The following is a 25295-nucleotide window of genomic DNA, read 5'->3' on the forward strand; positions in this document are numbered from 1 at the left end:
CATCTCTGGATACAAATTAGAATACTTCTGTCATTTGAAAAATACAGTTTTGCTTTGTATGCTTTACCTGAGGCCAGAAAGTAGTGTGTTTTGCAGATCTTGTGACTGCCTAAGCCCTACTAATCAGAGCCACTGGTCAACAGATTGTAACCCTCTGATCTTTGGGTCACATTTCTTTGGGGCATACTTTATTTATTTATTTATAAAAAGCCCAAAGCCAGCTCTGGCCTCTATTTTCTTCTTCAGTCTGAGGTTTTTCCTGCCTCATATACCTGTCCCCAGAGGAGAGAAAAGTGGAAGGACATATAGCTCTAGCCAAGAAGGAGAAGACCTTGAGAGCTACACTTCTCAGATGATCAGTTTTGCAAGACAGGACTGGTTGATTCCCATCACACTGTCAGCAGCCCACTTACCTTGGCAATATCATACATGACGGAGATTTTAAATTCCCAGTCCATGAACGTGCCATCAGGATAGGAGATTTTATCATTTAAAACATCCTGTCAAGAGAAGGAAAGTTTTTCGAGGAGAAAACAGAAGATGAGATATGAGTATCCAAATTGCAGAGCCTTTTAACCAGCAACTTTGTTTTTTACAGGGAATACATGCACTAGAACAGAAGTCAACTCAAAAAATAGGGAATATGAAATATAGTTTAAGTTTACACTAGAAAAGTGGGGACTCCAGAAAGGAGGGTTTTGTGCAATTAAAGATAAATTGTGAAATTGTTCTTAAAGCTAAGTCTTTAAGAACACAAAATAATGGAGACACAAATGGTCAAGGTGTGCAAGAGGAAGGGAGAGGATTTTTTGTGTTTTGTGCTCGCAATCCATTTCCTACCAATTTACTCATGGCCTTATAAGTTCAAAGTAGACTGTTCCTTTATCTTAACCCACCAGTCACTTACACTATGACATCTACTGCTAAAAGTAAACTTCCATGAGTATGCCACTTTACAAGAAAAGGACTCAGAGAGAGAGCTGTTATTTTGCTGCCTGGCTGTGAGTTTGTTCCAGAGACCTCGCTGCTACAGGAGAGTCTTTGTATGAATGCAGAAGCAGAGACAATATATGCCCACAGAAGAGTTGATGCCACCATCACTTCATGATTAGCACTGAAATAATATTGGTAATAATAAACCATAATACTTGTGACTGCTGCTTGTTCAAGAACAGATGTATTGGTCACATAATCTGACCACTGGATGTTTAGGATTGTACGGAGGCAGCATTGATGGAAGCGTTCTAGGAGACGCAGGTGGTGGCGGTAGATGACCCATGATTCAGATCCTAAACATCCACTGGTCAGATTATGTGACCAATACATCTGTTCTTGAACAAGCAGCAATCACAAGTATTGAGGCCATGTCGCTGAGAACACAGCTGCGTTGGGCAGGGCACGTCTCAAGGATGAAAGATCACCGCCTCCCTAAGATCCTGCTTTATGGTGAACTTGCCACTGGCTGCCGCAAGAGAGGAGCCCCGAAGAAAAGATACAAGGACTCCTTGAAACAACATCTCAGCCTTGGCCATATTGACCACCATAACTGGTCTACTCTGGCCTCCAATCGGGAGGTCTGGAGACACACAATCTATAACGCTGCTGATGCCTTTAAGAAAGCACGCAGGATCACCCTTGAAGAGAAAAGACAACGCAGAAAGAATCGTGCCTTGCAGAATATACCATCTAAGGAGTCTTTCTGCTGTGCCTTTTGCAACCGGACATGCCTATCTCGTATTGGCCTTTTTAGCCACCAACGCGCTTGTAACAAATGTGGGTAGAGCCCTTCCCAAATCTTTGTTCGTGAAGCCTAGCCATGATGATGATGATGAATAAACCATAAGTATTTTCATAACTTTTGCCAGGCATCAATTTACCATTTATTTTTATAAACAAAAATTAAGTGTTGTTGTCCCTTACAACACGGAATTTGCCATAGTTCTCCCTTATTAATATGGATATATTCTTTTCTCTATCCTTGCACACTCTGGAGGCACTTTGGGGTCCACAAGGACATCAGCAGAGACAACAGCTACAACTTGGAAAATGAAGATAAAGTTATATCCTGTATGCTTCCAGCTGGGGACACAATACAAATGTGTTGCTGTGGCCTGGGCAGAGCTCTGCCTGTACTTTTCCTTGCCTCCACCTCACCTCATCCTCTCTCTGCTTGAGAACCATCAATTGATACAGCAACACCTGGAGAAGGCTGGAGAGAACCAAGCAAGGGATAGAAAACTTGGGAGTCAAAAACCTGCCACCACTTGCTCAGTCCATAGCTGCTGCATGAGGGCCAGAGACACAGAGGTGGGGACTTTTTTCTTACTTTGAAATTTGATAATTTGGGGGTTTAAGGAGAATTCTTTACCCGCAGAGAGCCTCTTTCGCAGTACTCAATCACCGCAAAGATCATGGTGTCTATCTTCACAGTGCCATAGAACTTGGTCAAGTTGTAATAATCAACCTGTAGGAGCTAGAGCAGAAACATTTCATCTGTTTTTAAAAGCAATCATTGTTAGTACAGAAACACAGGTCACAGATACTTGTCCAACATGGCTTTTTATCTCAGGCCCTGACAAGATGTATGAGTTTCTCTTAAACCAGTGTGTACTAAGGCACTGAGTGAAGTACTTGAAGATGTTTGTTATTCCAGAGCCTTCTGGATTAGGGAGATAAAAGTGGCTGCTGTTGGATACTGCAAATCAATTCCAGAGCCCCCTATAATATCCATTACTGCCTCTCAAACCTCCCAGCTGACAGTGACAGAATATTGTGAATCAGTCAGTAAATGAGCAAGTAATAAAAATTTAATTACACTGCATGATATTATGGACTTTGTCCATTTAAATAGACAACTATAGTTTATTTTGAGGTATTTTTACAGCTTATTGAATTCACAGTATAGCTGTGTTGTGTGAAAAGAAAACCATTCAAAAAAAAGATGCAGTACTGCATCCAAATTCATCTCCCATGTTGGAAGAGTCTGTATGCACAAGCCAGCAGAGTATTACTTATATTTTAAGAGCTGCACTTGGCATTCAATAATAAGATTTAACTACAACATTCTGCTATTGATGACTTAGCATGATATGAGCTAAAAGAGTGCACTGCCTTTTGGAATCAGCTATAAGAATGTATTTAGTAAGGCCATATGACAGCACATGAATTACTTCATTCACCTTCAGCTTCATTGTCAGACTCTGAACTAGTGATGAGATCACACACACAAAGAGAAAGTTCCTCTAACAATATCCTTTGAGGAACTCATTACCCATCCACCTCACAAATGTGCACAAGCATATGGCTGTTGGAGTTGACAGTGGAAAGCAATGACTTCACTCATAGGTTCCATCCCACCCTGCTGTGTCCAGTTGCTACGTGTAACAGTTACCTTGTTCAGTTCCATTTTTTGCTTCTCTGAGAAATTACCATCACTGTTTTTGAGATCCTTTAGGATCACCACCTGAAGGAAAAATACCAGTGGGGAAAAAAATCATAGGTTTAGTACAACAACAATTCGTCCTTCTTTTCCAAGAAATGTCCATACAAAGAAATACTTCAGAAACACCTGCCTACTGCTTCACTGTTGAAGTTTCAGTTTATCAGCTAATAAGTACTGGAGTTATATTTTCTTCAAAGGATTTACTGTTTAGAACTGTCAGTTATGCAGATTTTAACTCAACATGAATATACCTCAGGCAGGCAGGCAGCTCTACTGAGCGCACAAGAATTGCTATGTAAATGGCTTGTCCTCCCTTAATCTATTAATCTCCACAGTACCAAAATGTATCAGATTTCTGGTCCCTGTGTTTCTGCTTCTGTGCTCCTGGACTGGGCTGGGTGTTCATGTAGTCTAATATTTTGCCTCCGGTCAGTAAGCAAAATACAAACCACCTGATAGGGAATAAATAGCTTATTCCTTCTACAAGATCAAGCCATTTTGCAAGGTCAGGGAGGTGAAACAACTTCCTCCCAGCAGGAGCCCTCCTAAGGGCGAGGAAGTGATTGTGGACACTGCAGTCAGGTTACCTTCTTGTCATATTTGCCCTGGCGCAGTCTCTGGGCGGTGTCACGTCTCTTATCTTCATCGATCTGAGAACAAAGAAGAATAATTAACTTGCAATTATCACCTACTCCCCACTTGACAGATCCAGAGAGATTAATAATGTCTGTGTGTGCCACACAGAGAAGCATGAGCCTCTCTCTCTAGGGAGGGCCACTACATGCCACAGAAAGTGTTGGACATCCACGCCACTCCCAGGCCCTCTGCCTGCTGCTTTCGTGCTCTTGGACATTACAGAGGCATAACAAAGCACAGGGAAATCATTTGTAACAGAGAGAGACTGGAAATCAATACCCCCTCATTCCCCCATCACAAAATGAGCTTTACTGACAGGAACAGGTATATGCTATCAGGGAGCAATAGATGGGGAATAATCTTTTTCTTCAATATAGCAAGTGAGGGTTGAAAAAAAAAATAACAGATCCTAGTTCTACCAGAGCCAGAGTCTGCACTGTAGTCAGAGCTTCTAAACACCCCAGCATTGATGGTCTCCAGAAGACAGAATCCAAGACCCAGCTTTGGGCACTGTGCTTCTCTTACCTTCAGACTAACATGACTTGTCTCACTGGTCTCCAGAGGCAAGATTTCCTCAGGTGGTATATGGGACCATTTCTTCCACCGGCGTTCATTATCTCTCCTGTACTTCCTGAAAAACCAGAGAAATCTTTCAGAATGTTCTCCCAATGAACCGAAACCCACAACAGGAGACTAGGACAGGGAAGCTTCTAGTGTCAGGATGACACAGGAATGGTTTGTTAGGTTGACAATGCTTGAGCACAAGCCCTCTGGCTCTCACACAGTTTTCCAGTTCGAGGATAATCTTAATTCCCCTAGCTTTGGGAAAGCCTAAATGCTCATTCAATTCTGTAGCAGAGGAACAGAACAGATTTAGCAGAACAACTGCTGCAATTGCCAGTCTCAGGGGCAGTCAGCACAATTTAAAGCACAAAGAGCCATCTGGATTTTATATAGTTTTCTCCTCCATGTTATTGAATGTACTTGGAAGAGAGGTCCCACAAACAAATGCAAGCCAAAGGCAGTCCTGCCATCAACAGTGTATAGTACGAACTTGTGTGAATACAATGCCAGGAGAGGAAGTAACAATGGTGTTGAGATGAGATGCCTTTTTGTGGATGTCCCTTGTATTCTGCACATATCGTAAAAATGAGGGAAGAGCCCTTGGAACAGGGAGAAAGAAACTGCTGTCCTTCCTGCAGAAATTCAGAGCAGGCACTGTCTTTTCTTAGAGAAGTAGAGAAAAGCTGTAAGAAGACTAGTGCTCATCAAATTATTCACTTACTCATGCAAGTCCCTTCTTTACTAAAACCCAAGAACTGACTGGAGAGTCTGCAGAGGAATCCTAATGCACTGATGACAACTGGCAAATGCTCCAAATGGGAGAACCCACACTGTTGCCTAATAACATTTCCTTTTCCAATATCTTTTTAGCATATATTTGCACAAGAAAAAGAACACCAATAATTTCTCAGTTCTATCTTGTAAGGTGTGTGTGTCACCAGGATGCACTGCAATTCAAACTAGTATCAGCATGTGATTAAGAACATACAAAACTGAATTGAAATCTACTAGGCCTAAGATTTAGTTATATGTTTTTCAGGACTTTGCCTTCTTACTTTGCAGTCAGAACTACACAGGTAGTTGTGGGATAGTTCAAGTGTCCTAGAAAATTCGGAGATAAAGAAGGAATAATGAGGCATTTTGCCAATTTTCATAGCTGAGTTTCTATTTTCTTTTGCTTGTTAGGGGACAATCTTTGGTAGCAATTACAGTTGAGAAGTTTACTATTGTTTTGACACTAAGAGGGCAAGCTTTATTCTAAAAAATTCCCAGAAATCTCTTCTATATTTGATGCCTGGGAATATTGCAATGATGTGTATACAATAATAATTTCATAACCTAAACAGAATCTTTAGATTTTATGCATCTGCAAATGTGGAAAAGTACAGAATCTTTTACAAGTCCATATCATCAAGACAAATGTTTATTTATTTTCATAGCCATTTCAAACTTTACCTGTTTAAAGTGTTAGTGCTTAGATGTGGCAATGATTAGCTCCTTCATTTCTTGAGTAAAATTGGATGTGTAAGAGTTATATATCTTCATCTTTGATTTTTTTCCTTGCTTTAGTTGGCAAGACAGATTGGTCTACTCAAAACAGGAGAGTCTGGGTAGCATCTGTTTCTAATCAAGTTTCTTTAAGACCTGATTTTCTTGCTTTTTCTGTCTATAACAAAGATATAGACTGAAAACAGATGCACAGATAAGACAATTTTTTAAAGATTAAAAAAACCCATATACTTTGGAAATAGGGTGGGATTTCTTCCATCAAAAGGAGACATCACTGATTTCTATTTCTGCTTTTCCCATCATGATAAAGCTGGACTGTGTTATATTCATGAAATTCTAAGCTGTTAGAAGAATTGTTATGCAAGGAGTTGGACTGAGTCAAAGGAATAAATCCGTGCAATGAAAACACCAAAACCTCATGGTGTTTTGACTTCTACAGTGACTCAAGAAAAATACTTCCTTCTAGACTGAACTTTTATGTCACCAATAGGATAAAAAAACAAAGTGAACCCCAAGAAAGCTAAAGATGGGCAGTAAAGTGGAAAAAGTCTGAAGACTGGTCTGAGACACGTTTCTGTGTATAGGAATCAGTGATTTTTAGCACATAAAAGAACACTGAGCCTTGCTGCACCTTCTCTCTTCATTATTAACCTGTCATAACAACACTACAGATGCAAGCACTACTTGGCATATACTAAAGAGTTCACACTGAGGGCAACCACACAGGTATGTAAGGTAAGCTAATGAATGGCTCTTGGAGAGATCAAAGGCATTGCCCTAGGAGGAAAACTGTTCAAGGACAAACAAACAGAAAGACAAAGGGGTTGGTACCTTAGAATCACCAAAGAGATGATCAGAACCAAAATCACAATTCCTGTGAGTGTAAAGACAGCAATAGTCAAGATGTGGGGGCCTGCAGAAAAGAAAAAATGAAAAACAAACAACTTAACAGAGGATAATGAAAAACAATATTGTGTTCAAGAAATTACCCTCACTCACACGTGCAAGTCACAGTAGCTGACCAGGGATAATTTTTGGCCACATCCAAATTGAGAGGCTTTGGTAAAGACCAGCACTGCCCAGAGGTGGCATGCTTCTTTCAATGCAGGATGAAGCATGACCCAGAGCAGTGCAGTCTTAAATCCCCACCTGAGGCGTGGGCACTCTGTAGGGACACCCAGGTGGGAGGTGAATTCAACAGAGCTAAATCTCACATCTGCTCAGCAGCAGTTTCCAGGTGTTCTCCTTTTTAAAAACAAACTAGGACAGTCCAGAAATAAAGCTGACTTTTCCTAGTAACTACATTTTTAAAATTAAGTAACCAAATTTCTCCTCGTAATAACTTTGTAAGAGTGGATGGTGGAGGCAACCCTTGTGTACAGCTCTCTGTGAGATAGAGATTTAGATGGGGTAAGCAGATGGCTATTCAAAATCAGTCATTGTTTTCCTCCAGCATACCCAGGGCTTAATGCAAGATGGGGTCCTCACTGACTCCTTCGGATAAGGCTTTCTCTGAAATGGGGAACAAGGGTTCGATCCTTTTATCAAGGTTGTTTAGAGATGACTTTCTGATTCAGTCCTGCTGGGTACCCATCCAATGAACTATTGGCAGTGAATTTTCCACAACTACCCATACCTTCATCACCCAGGGTCTTTACTGATATAATTTGCTTCAGGATGGGATACACCTGAAGCTTCAACCCAAAATTTCAGCTGATACAGGGTACAGCCACTTATGGATTTGAGAGGCATTTTTCACATGAATTTGTTATCCAAGAAGAGGTAAGGAAGGAAATCATGATACAGCTTTTAACATACACAGACTTTTCAACGTTTCACACCTGGGTTTTCCCCTTATTGAGCCAGTTGTTTAAAGTCATTCTGTAGTTGTAGACAGAGCTCTGGAGACTGTGGACTCATTTCTGAACCCTTCTGTAGACACTTTGTTGGGATGACAAAGTGCAACTGAGCGCTGTAGTCTTCAGTAGAAAATTAATATGGTATAGAGGAAAATTAATATGGTGGCAGCACAAAGCTTTTCAAGTGTCCTTGGAAGCTGCCAGGTGACAAACAATTTTAAAATCTTGTTGTCCAGGAATCTGAGGACTTAGACCCAAAAACCACAGAGCACATGAGGGTTCTAAAACTGAGCAAGCAGCCAAGACAAACAAGGCTGGGAGCTGACTTTTTAAGGTTGTAATTTTGATTGTCTTAATGTAGAAAAGTGAGCTGAAGCCTGTCTTTTGTCTGTTCTTGGAGCTCAGGGGTACTGGGAAGGAAAGTTGGTGGCCACCAACTTCCTTTGAAGCGTAACAGGCCATTAGTGCAGAGCTGCAGCTGGTGATCACACGTCTAGAGTGTACCTACTCTACTGAGCAACTCTCTTAGGCAAAGAAGGCAGAGCAGAATCCTGATTTGCAGATTGCCATGTTGGTTATGGATAGTAAAAGAGTGAGTTACGCTGCCTTACTGAGGCTAACACAATTCTGTCTGTGCCCAGAAACAGAAATAAAAGCACACAAAAAAATTAATAAATAAATAAAAAGTAAAATTACATACACTAGCTGCCTTCAGAATCAGGCAGCAAATGAGGAAGGATTTTCAACATACCAATTTAAGTGTCTGCATCTGACACAGAATTCAGTTTATTAACTTCTCTGGATTTTGGATCATCCCAGCATCAGTCTCAGGTTCTCCTAGGAATTTAGTATTAGTCTGATCCTCTCTGTTGAAAACCATCAGTACTATTCTTTTAGTTTGCAAGGAAGGGCGTTAAGTCACCACAATAAAACGACAGATACATGACAATGTGCAAAGCCATTTTGTACGAATTCTCTAAAACTTAAAGTTTGTGAATCGTGGCTTGCAGCTTAACAATGAGCAGTTTGTAGTTTCCCATGAAAGCACTATGGGACCGTAATTTCCCTTTCCTGAGGCTCTGCTACCACCTCCTGGCTCTTAGTATTATAACACGCAGACAGAGAGTCACAAATTACCTGGTCCTCTGAAACCAGAAACGTTTGTGTATTCAAGGCTAATTTTATCCAAGTTTAGAGTGAGGACTAAAACCCTCTGAATAATGGGAAAACGTGGATGAAGCTCCTTTGTTTATCATGGGATACCAGGAGGAAGGTAGGCAGCAGAACTAATTCAGCTGTTCTCAGTTACAGCTTAGGAAGGAGCAGGGCTCTGGTTGCTCTGTCTGTTCACCTCCCTGGAGGAAAAAACACATTTCTGATTGAAAAGTTTTGACTGGCTTTGGCAAGTTTAAGGCGATTACTTCAACTTTGGCCATCTTCTTTTGGGGGAATATATTTATTTAGAATCACACTGAAGAAAGGTTTATTTTTTAAAAATGTGAATCAAACCAAAATAATCAAGTGCCTGTGGGAGGCAGTTTTACTTTAGTTTAGTATGGCTTGGCCACAGTGTCAGGCCTTCATTAAGCACTGGATGTTAAACTACTGGTTTGTAGACACCGGCTTTCTGCAATTCCCATTTTTTTTGTCCTTGTGCAGCAGCTTCAAACACGAACATACTGAAGAAAATATTTCAAAGATACAAAAATCCACTGACAAGACAGCATGTTGTGGGCCCCAAGGGATGGATGGAAATAGGACTGGAGTCAGAAAGCCCATGCCTCAGGGACCTGATGCAGGGAGACCCTGTGGCTGACTTGTGCAGTGTTGCTATCTCTGCACAGGCAGGACTCGTGGTCATACCAAGGGAGACCAGAGATTTGAACAGAAATGAAAAATGAAAGCTCCAGTGAACTCCATCTGCTTTTCCCAGAACTGTCTAACTGGAGTCTTATCAGAGCTGCTGCCTTCTCCTGGCAGCTCCCACGCATCCCTGCCAACAAACCACTACTCGGCTTCTCTTAGAAGGCATAAGACCTAATTTGAGGGCATCTGATTTACTTTACTGAGGAATAAAAATGTTTGAATCCATTTACCACTTTACTGTGAATGGACTCTTATAGTTACCAGAAGGTGTTTGTTTCTCCAGTTATGCTTTGCCTATTCCCTAATGAAGGTATGCAGTACAACAAAATAGTGGGAGGCCTTTAGCAGAGACCTTTAACAGCAGCATCTTTGGATTCTCACCAATGCAAATGACTCAGGTGAACACTAACCCACTGTGCACTAACTCTTGCAACCACTGCCACTGCAATAATTTTTATTCTGCAAATCACACTCTGAAACATATGCCCTTCCATTGCCAATCACCATGTGGCAGCAGTCTTAAAGGGGAAAAAAAATCTCAGTCTGATCAGACTGATAAGGCTGTACCCTACTGTGCTGAATAACAAGGGCCTTCATCCATTCTATTCAAGTGTCACCAAAAACTCAAAAGAAAAGGAAGTGGTAATTTCTGGGATTTCATATTTAAAGTTTGGGTGTAGATAGAGCCATGATTCTATGATAACCATAGTTTCCCATTGTCTTTCAGCAAAGAGTCAGCTGTTCTCAGATATTTCTCCAGAGATGCACCCTGAATTTGCAGTGCTGTGTCCTCTCCCCAGCTCCCTACAGCAAGGATAAAAGTGCAAGCAGAAGCCACCATGCTCCATCAGTGATACAGAAATGTAGAGTCAGATAACTCATCATGACCTTAACTCTGCTGCCTTTCCTGAACAGTCTTTCAAGCAATTCACATCACCACTATCTTCTAGTGAAGATTATTTGCGCAGGGGTGACCTCTTCTGAAACATCCCATGGTATTCCCCACAATCACTGGTACAGTAAGGAATCTATGAGAGACTTAGTAGCAGTGCCTAAACAGAAAGGAGGGTTTAGAACTGGGCAGGATGCAGAGAACATGGAGCAATGGGGCAGGAGAAGGAAAGATGCTGTTCTGCACTCATCTCCTGGCATCACTGTCTGGGGACAGTGTGAAGGTAACATGCTGGATTGCACAGCAGGTGGATCTTAGGACTTGTCTTCAAAGTAGAGGCAGATTTAATGGGTGTCTCACCAGTGCCTGGAGTATCGCTGGGCAGTTTGTGGTTCTTCCAGATAAAATCTGGACTGTTAGTCGCCTTGCATGTCTCGTTGTTGTGAGTGTTGAAATACAGAAGAGGTTTGAACTATGGATATAGGAGAGAAGAAATGCAGTCAGCAGCTGTGCTCTCCCTCTTTTGCCCCTTGCTTCAGATTACCCTTAATAAAGGTATTACCCAAACTCAAAGTAATTCTTGCTCTTTCTGCTACAGTGGTGCATTTCTCAGCATAGCCATATGTTCGGCTGCCATATTCTTCCTCATTCCTCCCCTCTCTCTGAAAATAAATCTACCAATCCCAGAAAATACCACCTGCACTTCACTTACTGAATCACCAAATGACATCAATCCTGTCAGTCTCCAGCACATCTCACATGACCCCCTTCTGGCATGCACAGCATGCCTTGGCACTCCACCACTCCTGCTGTAGTTATTTTCATCATTCTTATGCAATAGTACACGACATTTTGTTTCTCTTTCATATATAAGGTCAAACAGTTGCTCCCTGGACATACGTACATGCTTTGCAGTTGGTGATGTGTACAGCAGGGTCAGATTGGTATCAATGTCTCCAAATTCATCTAGAGTCACAGGACCCAGTAGACCTGCAGACACAAGGAAATAGTCAGAGAGCTTGTGTTCTCAGAAACACAAATGGGGCATGGAGGATGGGATAAAAAAGGATTCTGATATTCAAGATATTTTTCTTCTTCATATATAAGCTAGAATATGTGTCAACTCAGTGTGGCACTACTTCTCTGTTAATACCACACTACATTTTCTCTACAAAATTCAATAAAATGTGTTGAACTGACTGCACTGAAGAGGAAAGTCTCCCTCTAGCTATAGGAAAATGTATTTGTCAGGTTTCTTCAGCATAACAAGAATGTCAGACTAACCTCCCTTGAAGGGACCATTTTAGAAGTGAGAAGGGAAATAGTCTGTTTCCACCTGCAGTTTGAATCTATCAGCAAGAAAGAAAATACAAGGACAATTTCATTCCCCTTAGTCTTTTGAAAACTACTTGCTTGGCTCTAATAATACCATTTTAACCAGGTTCCCAAGTCCCTCAGCACAGCCTGATTTTGCTCCCATGAAGTTGGTTGTCTCAACAGGAGCACAAGCATAGCCAATACCCACCACTCCTGAAAGTCTCACCTTCATTTTCCCCCTTCTTTTTTACAGGAACGTCTTTTTGATCAGCTTCAGATTGCTCTTTTGCTGCTGTTGATGATGACTTCTTTTATTTTTCCTGAAGTTCAGTGTCATCATTATTTTAGTTCAGGAACTTCTCCCTTTTCACCTCAAAAACTGATGCTAAGTTTTTCATGGTCCCCCTTTTTAATGCCAAAATAATTATTGTATGAAATCACTTCTATCAGCCTCCATCACAAGAAAGAATGAGGATGATTCAACACCTCTCACTTCTAGGATTTTGTTTTTTAAACTAAACTAATAAATAATGAGGAGCATTACAGTGCAGTATTTTGGATAAGTAAAAAAGTTTGTGCAATTTAACTTTCACATTTAGAGTTAAACTGAAGAGATAAGTTTACTGATACTCAAAAAGGGATGCTGCCTCCAGGAGGGGTTAGTAAACCATATTTTGCTAGGTATGGGATACCATGGTTAAAACAAAGATAAGCCCAAAACCTGTTAGGCCCTCTTAGAAAAATTTGAGAAACTTGTACACGTGTGTTTGCTGAACGTAGGTGAGACATAAACACAAAACTTTGAGTCGTCATTTAGGTAAAGATTCTGATATGAAGTAATAGCTGGGACTATACTCCCAGAGAGGTAATGTTGTCACTTCTTTGTGTAACTCTTCCCTCTGCCTTTTCCTAATGATTGAATTCTGTGATTTTAAGCCCATGGCCTACAAAATAAAAGCCCACTGGTGCTAGACAACCTGTTATAGGAACAAGAAACTTGACTAAGAAGAGCCAACCCATTGCCAGCTGGCCTACACTCACATGCAGGTACCCAGGCCTACATGGTTTTGTAAACTGCAAAAGGTTGAAACTACTTCATTAAAGCTCAGCTAAGTGACTTCCGAGTAATTTTGAACATCAAATACTGAAGATAACATCCTTGTAAAAATTATATAAAAAGAAAAAACTCATTGAAGGGCTTGGACCTGTTTAGTGTAGAAATGACTTATTCTAGGAATGTTTAAACCCAAATTTCTTTCCCCTCATCAATTTAATGAACCCTGCACAGGACTGCACTTATTTTACCTTCAAAAGTGGTATTTCGGAATTCATTGATTAAACTGAGAGGTGACACTAGGCTCTGGGAGACAATAAATTTCTTGAGAGTATGCCCAAACAGCAAGACTGCATTAGAATAGCCAACAAGAAAGTCATCTTCCATCTAGAACAAAGGAAAAAGAAAAATGGCAATTTGAGACTTCATGATTCTGCCTTAAAGCTACAATAACTTTGGTTGTCTGTGTTTGGCAGAAACTCCAGCATGGAAGACAAGAATCTGCTGAAACTGAGTGAGTAGATGGCCAATGCCACATCAGCGTTCTCACTTGGAAAAATAAAGGTAAACATAATATATGTTTGGTGTGTAAAGACAGGGAGGTCATGAAAACTTATAAGAGACGAACATAAATATTTGGCATGCTGATCCTGGTGCAAAGGATTCAAGAAATCCTACACTCTAGGTTCTTGACAGGTCTGCTCTGCTCAGTGTGTCCCAAAGACCCTGGCTTTGGATTAGACTTTCTGTGCAGATAATTTGGTGCAGTGCCAGCAAGTCTGGGCTTCCAGATGGCCACAGCTAAGGGGCAAGGAGCTGTGCCAGATTTCCAGCAGCCTGCCACAGAGCTGGCACCCAGAAAGCATTGAGCCCAGGCTGGGGGATCTAGAAGCCCTGTAAATCTAGCCAGAAGCTTAAGGCTGCCTGCTGGAGAGCTGGAGCTCAAAGCCACAAATCCTGGGAGGAACTCTACATGAAGGGCCTGGTTCCTAGGCAGATGGCAGGAGTATCAGTTTCACTAAGCAGATACAGCATTTCCATAGTTTCTGCTTTTCTGGAAATTAAAAAAAATATATATATTTCCAACAGAAAAAAAAAGGTTCCTGTTTATGACGTTTATCTGGAAAGCCCCTGGACAGAAACTGCAATTGTTGTCACCTCTTCGACGTAGCTGCACAAAAAAATCAGTGAACAGTTACTAGTTCTGAACTTTCAATGCTCACATCTCAATTACATATATAGAACTTTCTTAAGTGATGCCTGTAAGATTGTCAGTCACTCAGAAGTGGAGTCAGAAAGCCATGTACCTATGTCTCCCTGATGCCCTGTGAATATGACACTTGAAGACCAAATTAAAAGCTTGAGTTGAACTTCACAAAGTAGGAATATGACAGCCTGCATATTTGCCTTACAATACTGTATTTTTACATAATAACATCAGGACAAAATGTCATCCTGTGATACTGTAAGAAAATACCAGCATGGAAGCATGACAGGATTTTTAGGTTTCATTTCCTAGTGCATGAACGTAAATGAACTGAATGCAATAATCAGATATAAAATAGTGTAGTTACCAGGGTGTTGTCCTCACACTCTATGTAGTCTCTAATTACAGTATTGTTGCTGTAATTAGCTGGTGGCAGAGTCAGGACAAGTACATTCCGCATGTAGTCATCTGAGCTGTTCTTCCTGAAGTACACGTTACTGCAAAGCAAAGCACAAGAACACCATGAACACTCAACAACAGGGCCAGTGGTATCCATGACAGAATCACTCACCTCTTCCCAATGGCACTGTTATTTAACAGGTTAAAACAGTAATTCTAAAAATAAAATTTCATCATGCATACAACTCTTTATATTGCTTATTCCCTGATGCCAGCGTTTGTGCTTAAATATATTAAAAGGTAATATTAAAGAGATCTGGCAATCTGACACTCAAGGGTTGCAGCAAATTATTGTTATTATTGTAACTGTTTGGTTTCTGCCCTGTTTATTTCCTCTTTTTTTTCAAGCAGAATTTATATATTTTAAAACTTAATCTCTTCTTGGAATCCACAATACTACAATCATAGTTTCTTCGTGTTACTATGCTTGTTTCTGACCTCTTTTGCACTCTTTTGCATGTTCCTCTAATGCTGATATTTTCTGCTAGAACTGAGCACAGCAGATTTGCACTAAAAGCGTTTAACAGGAGGGCATGAAACAATTAGAGAAGTGCAGAGAGCAGCTTATTGATTTATTTGTTTAATTCAGTGAGATAGGAAAATCAGAGGAAACTGTGAACTTGAAAACTATGCTAGAGCAAGCAGAACATGTAGCTTTCAGGCATCTTTGGTTTCATCACCTTGAGCTGCCATCTGGAAGCGCTTCACAAACTGGCCATCACTGGACTCACATATTAAGGAAGAATTTAGCAATAGCTATTAGTGTCACATGGCAGCAACTGCCATTGCTATAGCTAGATCCATAAAAAGAAGATAATTGCATGAGCCTTCTCTCATTATTCATGTTTGATCATCCTTTTATTTTTTCAGTCAATACTGTATTAAGACTTTTTGGAGACCACAGGCTTTGCTCCATGGTCATCTAATAGGATTCTGACACCAGACCCCCATCCCTGCCTTTCCGTGAACCTTCTGACTTTTACATTGCACTTTTCACCCTAAAGAATTTCAAAGTGTTTTCCATTCAGGCTTGGACTAAACTAGCCAGCTGAAAAGGACACTTCATTAGACTCCACCAGGCTGGATAATCCTACAGCATCCCACCTTTCCCGAGGGCAGCTTAAAGACTATGTTTGTGTGCTGGCTGCTAGATGGCTCAAAACTGAAGAAAATGTAAATCTATCACTTTGTCAGAGGGACATCACTCCTGGAGAAGCACAGGATTTTGCCTACTCTCTCACCTACAGCTTGAGTTTTCATCCAGCACATGCCTGTATTTTGTCTGTTTTAAGAAAAATAACATGATTTGAGATACTCAGCAAAATCAGGGGTATGTAGCAAATTTAAGGAGGGCAGCATATAAAACAGGCTGAGGTGGCTGGGTAGCATCAGAAAGATGCATATCACAGCAGAGAAGTCCCTAATCTCCCTTACCTAATGCAACAATTATATATGCAACACCAGTAAGTTAAAGCACCCACATACAGAGTCCCTGTTGTGCATTTGCAAAGAAACAGGAATTGGGGCCAGTTGACTTAGAAAAAGCAAGTGGGGATTCCTAGAGCCTGGATAAAATGGTGAAATGCCTAAAGCTTTTAGAGGTACTTCTGAAAAACATATATGATGAACCTCAAAGTGTACAGGACAGAGAAGATTCTATTAGAACCTGAACCACAGGATCCAGTTTGGACCCAAAGGTTAAGTATCTGAAGTCATTAATCCAAAGTTCCTCAGCCCTGACTTGTCAAGGTCAGCTTTAGACATGAGAGCTGGGAAGTCCCACAGGCCCTAGAAGTTCATGGATTCTTTTTGCTACACCAACAGTGAAATAAGTAAAATCAAGACATGGGCATATACAGTTGCCTTATTATCATCCATCCATTACACTGCCAGCACAGTCCCAGGTATGTTTTTGGTCTGGGCCAATTAACTTTCTCCCAGAGTGTGACTTGCTATAGCAACTGGAGGCATATCCAAAACACCCAGTTTGGACATCTACACATAGCTATACAGATATGAGCTGTGCTGTGTCACTTAGGCTTAGGGCCAAAGATCAAATCTTGGTTCTCATATACAGCCAAAGCTTTTGAGGCTACCATTGATAAGGCCAGTTTATGTCAGTCCTCATCTACAAAGATTTCTGTAATTAGCAATATAAAGAGGAAATTAAACAACAGAAAACTTAGGTTGTATACTAAGAAACTTCTCTGAAAAGTTAGATTTATGTACTTATAAAGATGCTGAAGAGATGGTTATAAAGCACAAGAATTACAAAGTGGAAAAACAGTTGTATCACTCTTTTAAATAATTTAAAAATTGAACAAATGGAGCCTAGAAAAATCTGTAAATCATATTTTCATAGTTGTCTGGTTGGGCAGCGTATATGAAAAATGTACAATATCTCATATAAACAGCTCATCACCATTCTGACTTTGGACTCTGTGCTTCTCTCATGGCTTCCTACACTGAGGAACTACCCCAACCTGCTCTGTCACTGCCTTAGAAAAATATTCCATGAAATACAGGGGATGTTGTAGAGGATGTGCCACTAATTAAACACTAAGCAGCTTAGATAAATGCCAAGACCTGAGGAAATATGGCAATAAAGCACAATTTGTGAAAGAGCATTTCTTCGACAAAACAGTTCCACTCAGACTATTTCCGTTATCTGTATCCATCAGCAAACTGCAGAGAAAAGAGGAAAAGCAAAGGTGATACTTTACTTGAAGAGATCTATCAGGATGATAACAATGTCATTATCCACTGTCCCCGTCCCTAGGTCTGTCCTGACATCCTCTGGAGAGCCACACATGATGATCACTACAGATTGGGAAAAAATGGAAACAGATTGGTGAGAGGTACAGACAAGGAGAGGATATTTGCCTGCTCCCTCATGTTTGAGTAGCAGGCAGTAGAGCAATTTTGGGCTAAGGCACATTATCTGTCCTGTGCTGTGCTGGGATGCAGGCACAGAGCTACAGCCTCTCTGCAGTAAGACCAGGATATTTGAGGGTAAGTGGTAAAAGGCACCTCAACACCTACAACATTTTCTGTCTGACTGCACCAGAGCATTACTATTATCTCACTGAAGTAAGCATTAGGAGTTCTGATGCAATATGGACTACCGAATATGAACATTCTAGGTTAAATGGCATTCAAGTAATGGTTTCATTATCTTGCTTACTCTCACACTCACTTGGCCTGCTGATGCCAGGTGCTCAGTCTTAAGAGAAGATGAGGTATTTATTCATCTATTTTTCTAGTTTAGATTAGTCATTTCCAGAATAAGTGCCCCTTGATGGCAAAATGAGGCCCATATATGTACCAGGGCTGCAAACACATGAATGATAGAGAGTTTATAGTATCTATATTCTTCTAGTATTTAAAAACCTTCTTAGGTGAACTTGTGATTCCTGGATTTCTGAATCTTTCACAAAAAGGAGTTTATGCCTACATGGGATAATTCACCCCAGGAGCTCTCTGGAACCAGGATATTCCCCCATATTTTATGGGAGTGGAGAGAGGAACCTAGGAATGTTGTGCCATTTTATGTTTACAGCCATATAAAATGGTATATCAGTGTTTCCACCATGTCTGGTGAAAGGCTATTCCTAAAACCTAACTAAGGGGTAGGTTTGATTTCCTGGGAAAAGTAACCTACTTGCAAGGACAGTGCACCGTCAGCCCTTACCATTGCTTTTCCGGTTTGGATTTTTCACAGTTCTTTTCAGTTGCTCTGGAGTCCTTAAAATATCCTTGAACTTCAGTTTTTCGGAGAACTCTGTGATTCCAGCATCTAAAGCATTTATGTACCTGACACAAGGGAACAAAGATATTGTCAGAAAATTGCTAACTTCTCACATTCTCCTAAATCAGGCACAATGCAAGATAGGCTGATTTACAGCACACAAGAGTGTTTATAAGCTGGTATGAAACCTTTTCTGCAGCAATAAAAGCAAGAAAATCAATACATGGCATGAAAGACACAGAAGTGCTTGGAAAGTCAACCAGAGGTATTTCAGCCTTGTACACAAAGGATGGATTTGGAAAATACAATGATGTAACAAGACATTAACAATTAAGGAAAAAAAGGGATATGGGGAAATTATAGTAAGTCAGACTAGCAGGGAGGCAGAGCCAGGAAGTGGTAATCTTAGAAGACACATGTGAAGGTTCAACTGAGTAAACAGGAGCTGCAGAAAGAACAAAGATAAAAAGCACACATGTACCCTGACTGTGAGAGAAGCAAAGGAAGGAAAGTAGCAAAAAAAGCCTATACAGAGTCGGATAAAACTTGAAGGGAAAAATAAGCACAGCAAAAAAAACCAACAAAGAGAGTAAAAGCTTGCTAAAAGATTAAGGAAAAACAGTCAACTCCTAAATTCTATTCTTGCTTCAACATGTTGTGTCTGAGAAGAAAAATTCTGTCTGAAATAAAGTTACTGCAAAGGGAAAACTAAAAGAACTCTCTGTGTTTTCGAACTGCATAAGTTTTGGTCAACCAGCACTGAAATCCCAGTCCTAAGAACTACTAAATATCTTTTGCTTCCTTTTTTTTTTCCAGGAACATAATCATTAACCATTAATTTACAGGAACATATGCACAGTTGAAACATAACCTGATTTTGCTATCACTGAGTATTCACTTGTTTTTATACAGAAAAACAATTAGCCCATGCAGGGTAACTTGTGCTTTAGACAAAAGAGTTCTTTTTAAATTAAACAGTTCAAAACCCATCACATTTACAGTTTTTATTAAAGGAGAATGAGATGCATTTTTACAACTAAATTAGAATGAAAAATGGGCAGATATACAAAATTAATTTTAAATTTTTTTTTGTTAATTCAACAATAAAGGAGTTTGAACAATTCTGAAGTCATAAAGAAGGTCCTTAACAGAATTATTAATAAAAGCAAGGTAAGAAATGCTTGGAGAGGTAAGCAAAGTATGAAACCTGCAGGATTAAAGGGATTTAGCTAGTGTGTGTAGTGCATTGGCAATTATAGCTGCAAACATAGAGGAATAGGGATTGTAGTAAGAGATAAGCAAAGTGCCCTGATATTTCAAAACATCAAAGAGAGGTAATCATGGCGATTACATCATGTGATCAAGTTGCTATCTATACTAAGAAAGAAGGAAACAATAAAAGTCCCTAAATACCTACAAAAGAGTGAACTGGAAATCAGTTTTTAGGTCCCTTAATTTGGAAAAAAAAAATTTTAAATACTGTATCCAAAATATTCCATAAATACATGCTTATATCACTCTGAAGCCAATACAGTCATAAATTTTACTTGAAATTCTGCAAGTTCCTAAGGTTATTAATTAGAAACATATGTAACAGTTATTTCCATGAACTCTTTGCTGCCTTTGAGCTACATTTATAGAATTAATAGGAGAAATGAGATGCTTTTTTTTAATTAATCAGCATTTTATGTCTCAAAATTGGAAAAAAAAATTCAAAGGAGCATAGAAACACTAAAATGAGCTTAGAGTTAAATAAGACTCATTCATAGAAAAGTAGTTATAAATATCAGTATATTACAGAGTCTATTTGTCTAAAACCAGCCTTTGTTTTCAGACAAGGAGAAATCCCAGCATTCTTGAGAATCAAACACAGGCTGATGTTTTGGGTCACAAAGTGAAAACTGTTTCCTTTGCTCCAGACTGGTGAGAGCATAGCCTAAACTCTGCAATCATTGGGGTTATTTTGTTTGAAGAAAGATATAGTTTGAACATTGGAAATGTTTTGGAGTAGCAATAGTGCCCACAGATTGAAGCCATTAATGTGGAGAAAGAGCTTGGTAAGACCCCTGATCTAAAAAGACATCTATGAAGAACCTGATGGAGGAGCCTCTCATGACACATTATTTATATCAGAGAGGCCATAAACAGGTATTTCCATCAGAGAGAACGTGGGCAATGCTGTCCACAGGAAAAGCCAAGGCTTGCAAATATTTAAAATAGACTGATTGAAACCTTCAGATATGCACTACAGCTAAAGGGTATAATTCATCTTTTCCTTCTCTCATTCCTTGGTAGTTGTAAGGCACCTCCCAAAGTGTAGGACTCAAAGAACACCTCATAAGAACCATGTCCGAGGGTGGAGACAGCGTTTATCAACAGTTGGGTCAGAGGTGGATCCAGATCTTACCAGAGGCATGCCTCTGAGGTTTCAGTCCTCTTGTAAATGTAGACAGATTCCCAGGTCGTGGTTTTGAATGGCAGCTGAGAATCGTTCCAAAAATGATGGAAGAATCCGTTCACTTTCCTGGCTGGAGTCAGAAGGCGGGTTAGGTTTACTTTGTAGTCACAGGACAGTCCAAAACTCCCTACAGAGATCAGAGGCAGGCTCAGTACTGTCTCAAGTCTGAAGGAAGAGATAAGAGGACAAGTCTGAACAGATTGCTGTTGCACCAAGGCAGCTACCAACTGATGTCCATCCTCAAGTCCCTCTCCTCTTGTTCCCTGCATTAGTTTAACAGCAATTTGAACCTGAAACAGAACGCTCCTGAAAAACACAAGCAGATTTCAAGTCTGTATTGGCACCAAAAAGCCCTGTTGAACTGGTCCAGGCATCTTCTCTCAATGCCTCCAATTACCCATGCCATTTTGAGTATCGTGCACCATTTCAGCCCCAAGGGTTGTGACAGGAGTCCAAAGGCTCAAGGAACTATCTGCTTCTGCTCCCTGGCTGCCATTAACATGGGATGGATTTAATCTCATTATTGGGACAGTGCTGCAGGGTGACAGCTTTTTTCCATCAAAAAAGCTTTACTCCTACAACTCAAAGGAAAAATCCCTCAGTTTCACTATGGCATATTTTAGGAGCTGTACAACAGCAGCAGTCAGGGAGAAAAAACTAAGACAACCCTCTGCTGACAAGGAATTTGTTAAACAAAGATGTTTTTATACACAGAGACAATAAGCTTTTAAAGATAAAGGAATTTTCCTGGATGCTGCGATCTTATCAGACTAGACTCAAACTATTTCAGTTCTTGTATGGTGTTTTTTTATGTCACAGAATTCTGCCTTCGTAAATCATGGCCATAAAAGTTGTTGGCATTATTGTGACAAAACTTTATTTTCCAGGTGAAGCGCACTTACCAAATTACAGGATTTATACTTGTTGCAACAGAAACAGACAGAGATGATGTAATAAGTAATGTCAGGAGAATATTTCACTAATTAAACAGACATTTTTCTGACAGACTTAGAATAGAACAGAATAGAATAGACTGTTTCATTTGGAAGGGACCTACAACAATCATCTAATCCAACTGCTTGACTGCTTCAGGCTGACCAAAAGCTAAAGCATGTTATTCATAGAATTGTAGAACGGTTTGGGTTGGAAGGGAACTTAAAGATCATCTAGTTCCAACCCTCTGCCACGGGTAGGGACACCTTCCACTGGACCATTTATTAAGGGCATTGTCCAAATGCCTTTTAAAAACTGACAAGCTTGAAGAATCAACCACCTCTTTAGGAAGCCTGTTCCAGTGTTTGACCATGCTCTCCGTAAAAAAATGATTCCTAATGTCCAGACTAAACATCTCCCTACACAGCTTTCAATCATTCCTACATGTCCTGCTGCTGGACCCCAGGGAGAAGAGACCAGCACCTCCTTCTCCACTTCCCCTCCTCAGGAAGTTGTAGAAAGGAAAGCAACAAGGTTTCCCCTCAGCCTCCTTTTCTCCAAACTAGACAAACCCAGTGTCCTCAGTTGCTCATCAGAGGACATGCCTTCCAGCCCTTTTGCCAGTTTTGTAAGCATCCAAGGACTTTCACATCCTTCTGAAATTGTGGGGCTCAGAACTATATACAGTGCTGAAGGTAAGGCTGCACCACTGCTGAGTACCACAGGATAATCACCTCTTTTGACCAGCTGGTGATGCTGTGATGCTGTGTTTGATGCACCTCAGGATGGGATTTGCCCTTTGGGCTGCCCGAGCACACTGCTGACTCCTGTCAAGCCAGCTGCCAACCAGCACCCCCAGATCCCTTTCTGCACAATTTATATTTGTGCCCAACATTACTCAGGATCCCAGGAACAGAATACAAAATTTGGATTGGACTTGTCAAATTTCATCCCTTTAATCATTGCTCAATGATTTCCTGAATTAGAAATGGTGAAGAAGTTTGAGGTAGACAATCCAGCTAGTCCCAAACCACTCTTGTTACTTCCACTGTTCTGTTGCAACATCCCCACCACTGCTGCACTTACAGACCTCTTGCAGTTTCCATTGTGTTGTTTAATATCCATTTGATAAGCCAAACATGAAACCCAGAAGAGTGGCCAAGTGCAGGCAGCAGCTGGGCCGACATCTGCTCTGCACACTCCCATCCCACTTCCCATGGGCACATTACCCACAGCACCCTTCCCACACTTAAATTGTTGTAAAGTGCTTTTAATTGAAAGCGGGCAGGTTTAGATTAGACGTTAGGAAGAAATTCTTTACTGTGAGGGTGGTGAGGCACTGGAACAGACTGCCCAGAGAAGTTGTGGATGCCCCATTCTTGGAAGTGTTCAAAAACAGGCTGAATGGGACCCTGAGCAACCTGGTCTGGTGGAATGTGCCCTTGCCCAGGGCAGGAGGGTTAGAACCAGGTGATCTCGAAGGGCTCTTCCAACCCAAACCATTGTATGATTCTATAAAAGTAAGGCACTTGTTCTGATTTGCAAGGCTATCGCACCACAGTTACTGTTCTTCATTGCTTTTCATAAACTTCTGCTATTCATACTTTTAACTTTGTCAGAGTCCAAGGAAAAAAGTTTGGCATTGTTCTGGGCATCTCCATATCCAGCAGATAGAAAAGCAAAGATTAAGTTAGGAGGCACAGTGAATAAAATGGAGTATACTGCACAATATTCTTCCATGGTGCTATATATATATGAGTTATGCTTTAGATTCTTCTATAAATCAATCGCATGCATTCCCCAGTAACATTGCATTCACTGCTGGTCATGCCACTCAAAAGTATAGAGTTAAAAGCAGACAAATCTTGAGGTAAAAGTGTCTCAATTCTCCCAGTTTCTGTCAGTGAAGCCCAAAGGCTACCAAAGTTTAGAAAGGGAAGTGATTTACCTGAGTAGCCATATGAATTTGTATGTCATAACTGACTGGAGGTTTTAAAATTATTTATGCTAGAAGTCTGCAGATTCAGCTTACACTTTTGCTAATATCTGAGAATGAACATATTAATGTATGGTATAATATAGAATAGAATTATACATTTCACATCTAAGACAATAGTAGAGAGATTCATTCTTCAGGAGTGCTTCCTCAGGCAGAAGAGTTTGGATGAAACTGTCTGCTCCCTATCTAAACACTCTTTACTGAAGATAGTTGGGGTTTTTTGATCTTCTCTTGGCACATGTAACTCAGGCCCCCCTCAATGACTGAACAATCACCCAGAAGGAGCCTTGTTGCTGCAGTACTGCAATGTCTACATGCCTCAAGCTCACATCCCTTATCTGCTGCAGTTGCTAAGGAGCTACACCTTTTGAATCCTCAATCAATCAATCGATCAATTTACTGTCCAGAATTAGAAGTTTCCCTGCTATCACTGGGATTTCATCAGTGAGCTTTGGAAGGGGATTTTCTTCACCCTACCAAACATAGTGGCTATGCATAGGAGTCTTACTGCCTTGACTGTAGACCTTGAGGTATCTGATGTATTCTAAGCCCCAATGTCTCTGCAGGTTTGTTGTTTACAAAGCAACTTTGTTCAGCAACTGATATCTTTAACACCATAATATTAGGGGGAAGAGGTGGTACTTACGAGACCATTTGGTAGGTGGCATAAGTGCAAGCGGGTCCTATGACAGCACAGCCAAGTGTGCCAGAATCCTGCAAGGGATCAAAAGGTCATATGGGGACAGTGCAGACAACTGGCAAGAGAGAGGAGGATGGGAGAATTAAGAAAATTTTAGGATTTGAGTAGTCACAGAATATATCTAGAAATAGCAAGAAAAGAGTAGGAAAGGAGCTACAGAAAGTTTAAAAGAGTGGAGAAGGAAGAAATCACAGAAAGCCAAAAAAAGGCAGAGGACAAAATAGTTCCTGTGAGTATGACCTTCATTAAGAGACAGACAGTGAGTTAGGATTGAAACGTTGTTACAATTGCACATTTGAAATTACACACTCCAGCAGTGTTTGCATTTGCAGAAGACAGGGTGGCTGGAATTACAAGGTACTCTGTATCAGAAAAATTATTAGTTACATGCATATAAAGCTAGTATTAAAAAAAATCCTTTCCTGACCACCAAATAAGGCCTGACTAGTATATTTGTGTGTCATTGTAGTGGGTCTCTGTGGCTGGGTTTTGGTGGGGGGGGGCTACAGGGGTGGATTCTGTTAGAAGCTGCTAGAAGCTTCCCCTTTCCTGTGGAGCCAATGCCAGCCAGCTTCAGGAGACTTCCTGCTGCTGGCCAAGGCCAAGCCAATTAAGAGTGATAAAATAATAATAATGGACCATCTTCGCGAAT

At 40.5% G+C, this 25295-nt stretch overlaps 1 protein-coding gene across 3 annotated transcripts in view; it reads right to left on the reverse strand.

Annotated features, from left to right (window-relative positions):
- GUCY2C (guanylate cyclase 2C) overlaps nucleotides 1-25295 on the reverse strand; it is a 55634-nt gene that overhangs the window by 19213 nt on the left and 11126 nt on the right. For 2 of the 3 annotated variants that reach the window (XM_027680071.1, XM_027680070.1), the window contains 14 exons: nucleotides 24590-24657; nucleotides 20961-21176; nucleotides 18497-18618; nucleotides 17529-17625; nucleotides 14714-14843; nucleotides 13391-13526; nucleotides 11673-11758; nucleotides 11129-11240; nucleotides 6983-7064; nucleotides 4604-4709; nucleotides 4030-4092; nucleotides 3392-3463; nucleotides 2369-2473; nucleotides 414-500 (listed from right to left, as the gene is read on the reverse strand). In XM_027680071.1, coding sequence (XP_027535872.1) covers nucleotides 414-500; nucleotides 2369-2473; nucleotides 3392-3463; nucleotides 4030-4092; nucleotides 4604-4709; nucleotides 6983-7064; nucleotides 11129-11240; nucleotides 11673-11758; nucleotides 13391-13526; nucleotides 14714-14843; nucleotides 17529-17625; nucleotides 18497-18618; nucleotides 20961-21176; nucleotides 24590-24657 — 1482 coding nt within the window. The remainder of the gene's footprint in view (nucleotides 1-413; nucleotides 501-2368; nucleotides 2474-3391; nucleotides 3464-4029; nucleotides 4093-4603; nucleotides 4710-6982; nucleotides 7065-11128; nucleotides 11241-11672; nucleotides 11759-13390; nucleotides 13527-14713; nucleotides 14844-17528; nucleotides 17626-18496; nucleotides 18619-20960; nucleotides 21177-24589; nucleotides 24658-25295) is intronic. The other variant, XM_027680072.1, reaches the window with a different exon arrangement.

The sequence above is a fragment of the Neopelma chrysocephalum genome, unplaced genomic scaffold (genome assembly GCF_003984885.1).
Source record: "Neopelma chrysocephalum unplaced genomic scaffold, ASM398488v2 Primary Assembly neopelma1_59, whole genome shotgun sequence".
NCBI lineage: Eukaryota > Metazoa > Chordata > Aves > Passeriformes > Pipridae > Neopelma > Neopelma chrysocephalum.